The 8,350-nt window shown below is 46.2% G+C and overlaps 1 protein-coding gene across 1 annotated transcript; it reads right to left on the reverse strand.

The window, feature by feature from the left end:
- Window positions 1,023–6,237, reverse strand: RAN (RAN, member RAS oncogene family). The gene is made up of 7 exons (XM_021072701.1): window positions 5,976–6,237; window positions 5,349–5,394; window positions 4,833–4,917; window positions 4,627–4,752; window positions 3,244–3,431; window positions 2,857–3,027; window positions 1,023–2,768 (listed from the first exon to the last, which is right to left on the reverse strand). The coding sequence occupies exons 2-7, from the start codon at window positions 5,382–5,384 to the stop codon at window positions 2,724–2,726; spliced, it is 651 nt and encodes a 216-aa protein (XP_020928360.1). The 5' UTR covers window positions 5,385–5,394; window positions 5,976–6,237; the 3' UTR covers window positions 1,023–2,723.

Consider the following 8,350-nt stretch of genomic DNA (forward strand, 5'->3'; position numbering starts at 1 on the left):
GGATTTAAAGACATTAACCTTGTTGCTGGCCTGGCATGGAATTTTCGAACCAATCTCAGGTTATGTCATGCATGATACCTGCAGCCCCAAACCAGGTGAAGTTATCAACACAAGGCTGAGCATCCCAGTCAAACCAACTTTAAACACTCAACACACAACTCCTTAAAATGTTTTTACATGGGTAACCAAACATTGCACTATGAGAATCTGGTGCACGTGATCAGCAGGTGATCAGTCTTCTTTGCAAGTTTAATGCATTTCTGGAAATCTCTGCCCCCTCTTAGATAAAACACTTAAGACCAAAAAGTCATTCTGAAGAGTTCCTTACAAATTGGCCACGGCATATCACAAAACTGCTTCAAAAACCTAGACTTAGGAGTTCCCATTGTGGCGCAGTGGTTAACGAATCCGACTAGGAACCATGAGGTTGCGGGTTCGATCCCTGCCCTTCCTCAGTGGGTTAAGGATCCGGCGTTGCCGTGAGCTGCGGTGTAGGTTGCAGACGCGGCTCAGATCCTGCGTTGCTATGGATCGGATCCTACAGCTCCAATTAGACCCCTAGCCTGGGAATCTCCATATGCCGCGGGATCGGCCTAAGAAATAGCAAAAAGACAAAAACAAAACAAAACAAAAACCCTAGACTTAAAAAAAAAAAAAAAGTTCCCACTGTGGCTCAGGGGTTAAGGATGTCATGAGCTGTGGTATAGGTCGAAGAGGCAGCTCAGACCCCAAGTTGTTGCGGCTATGGCACAGGCCAGTGGCTTCAGCTCCGACTGGACCCCTAGCCTGGGAGCCTCCATATGCCACAGGTGTGGCCCCCTAAAGAGACAAAAAAGCAAAAACAAAAACCATCTTATGCTTATTGTTGTCAATTTTGTTCTACTAAACTCTACTAGTTTACAAAGCTTTCAAGGCTTTCCCCATTCAATACCAGACTTCAAATGAGGGGACAACTTCCCCATCTGTCTAAAGTAAGTAGCAATGTATCCCCAAGATAATGGAACACTAGATGATTCAGAACATCCAGGCAAAGTAAAAGCAATGTATTTTGCAGCAATTTTTTTCTTCCAATATACGACTTGTAAATTCTCTCCCACCTCCTTCCCATTCAGCAAGTGAAGTAGCTTCCAAGATTTAACTGTTACATTTAAGATTCAGAATATTTGTCACACTTGCATTCTACATAAGGTTACAAGCAGCACACACTTCTCATGTTAACTATGTGAATGAAAGGGTTTCATCCCCATCATAGGAAGAAACTTTCACATCTGTTAAGATCTGGTTCTGAACTGAATATAGCATAGCATATACAGCAATTCAATCTGTAAGTGAATCTATGGATATATTCATTCAATATTTCACCCTTTGTTTCATTTTTCCATATACTTATAGAGAGCCTTCCCTACATCCTTTTTAGGTAGGAAAGCAATCATTTAAGTGGACATCTAAAACTTTGGTAAATTGAACTATAGTACAGTAGTACTTACTTGAGCAAAACAGCTCTTATTTTTAAGATTTCTAATTGCTACAGCATGGGGTCGATGTGATCAAACTCAAGCAAGACAGACCCAATTCATGTTTTACATGTGGAAACCATACAAAGATAAACATTGAATCTGAACAGAAGTTTTGCAGTCTGCTTCACATTAGAAAAGCCATCCTAAGCTCTATTTTTCTGTAGCAGTAGCCTGCTGTGTCCTTGTACTGCCCACAAAAATTCTGAGGGAAAAAAAAAAAAACCCATCAAAGCTGTGGTTTGTTCAATTAAATCCTTAATCTTTGACATCATTAAAGCTTGGGAGTACTTGAAAGCAGCAGGTAAACAGGAATATCCTAGAATACCAACTTTACATTAAACACGTAACATTAAAACAAAGGCAAGTAAATGCACAACTCATATTCATTTTAAACAGGTGAGACATCCCTCCAGTTTCTGAAACCATTTGTATGGTTTCAGCGGACTTTGAAAAGCTCTACATTAGAACATTGTTACTTCCGCCATAAAAGCAACTATATAATTCTTAAGGTATCTATTTGAAATGTCTAAAACATGTACCACTTTTATTTTCACAGGTCACATAAATCCCAAACAAGCTCTTCCCTAGCTAACACTATAGGCCAAAAAGCAGGTGGAGTAGGTATTTTTTTAGCCTAACTGCATTGACAATATTTACAACTCTTATCGAATACAATACTGCTGACCTGTCATCTTGTGTGAAATGATTCAGATGTACAGGAAATTAGAAGTACTTAACCTAATAAACTTCAAATTAAATGGTAATAGCAAAGGCAATCCAAAATAGTAACATGGCACAATTTAGTGGTTTTAAAATGCTCACTTAAACAAGGGATGAGTTCACTTGCTTAGATATTTGAAATACAACTTTATTCTGATTCTAAACGAAAAGGAATGGGAATGACAGTAACAAACAAGATTTCACCACGGAATATTGTGATGCGACTGTAGCAGTCTTATATTTGAAACTCAAGAAGGAAACAACTGTGTTCCAAAACAGCTAAATATGCAGGTCCAAAAAATGAAGGTATATTTTTTTAACTGCCACATTCACTCCGAAGCCCATTCATCTCCTTCAGCACCCCAAAGATTAAGCACATATTCTGCTTAGCTATATAATAAAGTGGCAAACACGCTGCACCACTGACATCACAGGACAGTTGCCTATAAAACTAGACTTCTGACGCTGGGCTCCAGCTTTGTTTTCTCACAGGTCATCATCTTCATCCGGGAGAGCAGTTGTCTGAGCAACCTAAAGACAAGATATAAAAAAGCTGTAATACTCCAGAGGCAAACCATTAGGAATCTTTTACAGCATTACTAAAATGGAAGCATCCTACCTCTAGATCATGCTCATACTGTGCTGCCAAGGCTGGGTCCATGACCACCTCTGGCGGGGCAAGAGCAGGCATGGCGACAAACTCCAAGTTAGGGTCTCCGATCAGTTTCCTAGCAAGCCAGAGGAAGGGCTTTTCAAAGTTGTAGTTACTTTTTGCAGAAATGTCGTAGTACTGTTTAAAAGAGAAATAAAACTAATTGTAAAAACCCACATATTGGAACTTCCTTTGTGGCACAGCAGGTTCAATCCCTGGCCTTGGAACTTTAATATGCCAAAATAAATAAATAAAAAATCCATGTCAAAAACATTATGAATTACTTTAATGTTCCTGTATCATAATTTTACCCAAGGATCATAATTCAGAAATTTTAAGTTTTAAGAAATGTACCTGAAGGTTCTTCTTTCGGTGGAAGACAATCGATTTTGCCTTAACCTTTCTGTCCTTAATATCCACTTTGTTGCCACACAACACAATGGGGATGTTTTCACACACTCGTACCAGATCTCTATGCCAGTTAGGTACGTTCTTGTAAGTAACTCTCGATGTTACATCAAACATTATAATGGCACACTGAGCTGGAAAATGTACAGCAATTAGTACATACCAAGGAATTTACTACCCAAATGAAAAAAATGTTGAAAACTATGGACTCAGATTCATAATCTCAGGCCTAACTCTAATTTCTCTATTCAATTGCAAGGTCTATACCAATTCTAAAAATCTTAGACCATTTAAATATACATTATTTTAAATTCTCTTTTATTGTATGTGAAAGCATGAAAGACCAGCCTACCATATGAAATCTCTCCACCTGTAGTAATTCATCATAAACTCTGCCTCATTCAAAAAAAAAATACCCAATGTAGATTAACAATAAATTAGCATTCCAGAGAACTCACCTTCCACATATAGGATGTAAGAATCTATTCTTTAAAAGGTTCTTAAATAGATAAATACATGAGAATATATAGTGTGCCTGTTTTCAAAAGTTCAGTGAAGCCCGTATTTATTGTCTTATAGAACAGCCATAATAAGGCTGCTAAGCCACTAAGTAGGCACAGTGTATCACACAGATTTGTAGCTAAAAGATTTGGCTGGCGGGAATCCTTGCATTTGTATGTACCCAAGGAAAGCAAAAGACATGGAAAGATTCTCAACAATTTTCATCAAAAGAGAAAGATTCTAGGAAATAAGCATTCTTTATTCATCTTTTTTTCTTGGTATAAGCACTTATTTCCTTCCATTTTTTAAACCAAGCACTTTGAAATAAATATTCCACAAGACCTAGTACATTTAAAAAGAAATCAGCTGGTCCTATACAACATTTTATAAGACAGAAGACCTAGCTCCTCTGGTCCAGCATCTGCTCAAATGTTTACTACCTTTTCAATGGAGTGCACAAGAAATAATCGTTGAAATCACCAAAATATATATTCAAACACTCCCAAGTTTTCAAATACAGGAGCTCCAGTAACAGCTTGTCTGTGGCGTTTTAAGTTATGAGCCTGAACACAAACCATAGTTTCTTCCAAAACCGTGCCTATCATGACACAATCAAATGGCACATAACAAACTTCACAAAATTCTCTGCCCCTCAAATGATGGTCAAGTCCCTGAAGCCAGCACATCCTTTGGATCCAACTACCCGATTCCCAGTTCAGTCAGTACTATGCATGAGTCTACTGGACTAGATCGGATTATTTATAAGCAACCTTGGAGACCAACTCACAGATCCTCTCGAAAACTGTTGGTTACAAATCAAGCACCTACCTTGGATATAATAGCCATCTCTCAGTCCACCAAATTTCTCCTGACCAGCCGTATCCCATACATTGAACTTAATAGGTCCTCTGTTGGTATGGAACACAAGGGGATGGACCTCAACACCCAAGGTAGCTGAAACACAAGCACTTCCAGTTAGTCGCTGAACTCATCCATTTCGCACACATCTTCATCAATGGTTTTCCCCTACGTACCTACATACTTCTTCTCAAATTCACCAGTCAGATGACGTTTCACGAATGTAGTTTTCCCAGTACCACCATCACCAACCAATACAAGCTGTCGAAAGACATTTTTGAAATAAACACCAAGACACGCAACATTTCAGGATCTCAGAATTATGTAGTTAAGATTTTATGGACACCCATTGCACTTACATAACAGAACTTTAAATATCCCTTAAGTATATTTAAAACAAAGAATCTTAATGAAGCTGCCCTGTCCCATATTAATGAATGACTGGAGCCAATGAAACTTCCCTTGCCCAGCTTCCCTATCCGTAGGGTGGGGCCAGCACCCCCACCCCGTTATCGGGGGGCTGAAGGCCCTGCCGCGGCACGAACATGTTGGCAGACGAAGTGGGCCTTCGACACAGGTTTGCGGTCATAAAGGAGACCCTGTGAAACCCGTTTGGACAAGAGCCCCCCCCCCCCGCAGATCCCCTCCTCAGGTCCACAGCAGCAGATCCCCAACTCACGAGGATTACCTACTTTGAACTGAACTTGGGGCTCTCCTTGGGCAGCCATCGTGATGTTACTGCGAGAGAAGGAGAAAGAAGTGAGGCCCGCTGCACAGCGGCGCGGGCCGCATGGCCCGACCCGCCCCACGTGCCCGGGCCCACAAAGGCCTCCAACCCGGAGCCCCGCCGCCCACTCCCCCTCCCCCGACACCGCACGCGGGCGGCCGAGGGCGCGCCAATGGCGACGGCGGCGCTGCTCCTCAGCCGGGCTCCTCCGGCCGCCGGGGCCCGGCGCGCGCCCAGTCGGCGCGGAGGCCGGGCGAAAGGGAGGCTCGCTCGGCGCGGAGACCGGGGCGCGGAAAGCGCCTGGTCACGGTAGCACAACCAGGCCCAGCCGCCCCTGGCCCCCGCCAGGACCCTCCAGCCCGATCTCCCCTCCGCCTGGCCGCCCCGGGGACCCTCTCCGCCCGCCCGGCCCACTGCGGCCCGGGTTCCGGCGCCGGCCCGGGGCCTCCGCGGCCAGGAAAGAGAGCTTTCCACCTGACACCTAGGCCCCGCGAAACCACCTCCTCATGGCTGCCGCTAGCCACAGCCACCGGGACGCCCCGACCCCCCCATCCCCGCCTTGGCTCCTCGGCCTCCACCCTTGCCCCGCTACCTTCCAGAAGCGTCTCCGCGCCCGTCTGACTGAGGGCTAGAAAGATGGCGGAAGCGCAATTCAAATGCCCGGAGACGCAGACGACGCCGGCGCGCGCCGGGGGAGGGCGGGGCAACGGCGCCGCGCCGCTCCCACGTGGCCCGGCGCGCGCGCGCGCGCGCACACGCACACAGCACAGCTTTGGCGGCCGCACCCGTCGTCCAGGAGGGAGAGGCTCCCGGAGCCCCGGACGCGGGAGGCCCGGCGGTCGCGCGCACGCACGTCGGGCTGCCGGGCCACGTGCGCCAGCCTAGAGGGCGGGTTCCCGCGCGCGCATGCGCTGACAGCGACGCGGCGCGCCCTGTTGCCGCCGCGGGAACAGAGCTGGGAGGAGAGGGCCGAGGCCCCCTTGGGCGGGAAACTCGCGGGGTGGCCCACACAAAGCCTTTGACCCCCCCCCCCCTCGCAGCTGTACGAACGCGGCACCGCAGGCCCCGAGCGGGCGCCATGTTGGGGTGCGTGCTGCCCCACCCCCACCCACCGGTATTCTGGCCCCTGCCCTTGACCCTCACCCCCATCTCAGTAAGGACCTTCTGGAGAGTAAAAGAAGCAAAGACCAATGTCTTTCCCATCCTGAAATGCCAGTCACTTTTTTCTCTGAGCATCTAAGTGGTCAGCAGCCTTTGTGGCCCTATTCTGCAAACAGGATGATGCAATGTAGTGTTTCCACCTTGGCAGCTCTTCTGAGACAAACAGGCATGCAGTCATTGAGTATTTAGGTTCCAGTCATTGAGTATTTAGGTTCCAGACTCTTGTGAGGGTAAGGCTGTCAAGGGTCCAGACAAGAACTGTGCACTCATAGAACTTAATTCTCCAGGGCATATCCACCTGTGGCCATTGTCCAAGAGAGAAAATGAGGTACACCTCAAACTCAACAAGTGTTGGTTATTCCCATTCACTTGCTTTGAGCAAAGCCGTTGGCCAAACGGAGCCCTCCCACCTCACATCGTAAATCTAAAGGCCAGGTTTTGGCATTTGTCTGAACAGCCACAGATTCTCAAACTGATATGGTTTTGTTTGTCTTTTTGCCTTTTTCAGGGCCGCTCCCAACGCTTATGGAGATTCCCAGGCCAGGGGTCTACCAGGCCAGGGGTCTAATCGCAGCTGTAGATGCCCGCCTCCGCCACAGCCCCAGCAAAGCAGGATCCGAGCCACCTCTGCAACCTGCACCACAGCTAACGGCAACACCGGATCCTTAACCCACTGAGCAAGTCCAGGGATTGAAGCCACATCCTCATGGTTCCTAGTCTGATTCGTTAACCACTGAGCCACGACAAGGAACTCCTCAAACTGATATGTTGATCCCCTCTCCCCAAGCAAGCATATCAGGATAGCCAAGTTCCTCAAAAGATTCCACCTTGGGGACTCTTCTCAGAGCAAAGAGAACCCAAATGACCAAGGAGTTAGCCACATAGTCCTGAGCATACTTGCAGGCTAGTCTACTGGGAACTCGTGATATATTGGACACAGCACATCTGAGCACATGCCTGCTGCAAAGTCAAGTCTGAGGACTCCCTAGACACCCCCCACGAAAACATCAAGTAGAGCTGATGCCCCTGGTGAGAGTGTAAATTGGTTTGGCCTCTTGGGAGAGTAGAATGGAATAAAACACACATTAATGTCCATAGCTCATGACCATCTATTTCCATTTCTAGGGAGATGCCCTAGAGTTCAACTCACACATATGCCCAAGGAGATAAGTTATCCCAATGCTCCCTGCCATATGATAATAACAAAAGATTAATTTTATGTAAATGTCCATTGATAGGAAAATGTATAAATAAACTTATACTGTGAGTTTCCTGTACAGCTTTTTAAAATTTATTTATTTATTTTTTGTGTTTTTGTTTTTGTTTTTTTGCTATTTCTTTGGGCCGCTCCCGCGGCACATGGAGGTTCCCAGGCTAGGGGTCGAATCAGAGCTGTAGCCACCGGCCTACACCAGAGCCACAGCAACGTGGAATCCGAGCCGTGTCTTCGACCTACACCACAGCTCACAGCAACACCAGATGGTTAACCCACTGAGCAAGGGCAGGGACCAAACCCGCAACCTCATGGTTCCTAGTCGGATTCGTTAACCACTGCGCCATGACGGGAACTCCAGCTTTTTAAAATTTAAATTAAAAATTTTTTGGCTGTGCTTGCAGCATGTAGAAGTGCCAGGGCCAGGGATGCAACCCACACCACAGCACTGACAGGTCCATCCTGTACAGACAGCATTTAAGAAGAATGAATGGTGACGTTCCCATTGTGGCTCAGTGGTTAAGGAACCCAACAACTGTCCATGAGGTTCAGTCCCTTGCCTTGCTCAGTGGCTTAAGGATCTGGCATTGCTG

Source organism: Sus scrofa, chromosome 14 (assembly GCF_000003025.6).
Source record: "Sus scrofa isolate TJ Tabasco breed Duroc chromosome 14, Sscrofa11.1, whole genome shotgun sequence".
NCBI lineage: Eukaryota > Metazoa > Chordata > Mammalia > Artiodactyla > Suidae > Sus > Sus scrofa.

Coding starts and splice junctions, on each gene's coding strand:
- RAN (XM_021072701.1), bottom strand. CDS start 5,384: ATGGCTGCCCAAGGAGAGCCCCAAGTTCAGTTCAAA. Junction 4,918..5,348: donor AGCCCCAAGTTCAGTTCAAA/GTAGGTAATCCT, acceptor GTCTTTCGACAG/CTTGTATTGGTTGGTGATGG. Junction 3,028..3,243: donor ACCGAAAGAAGAACCTTCAG/GTACATTTCTTA, acceptor TCTTTTAAACAG/TACTACGACATTTCTGCAAA.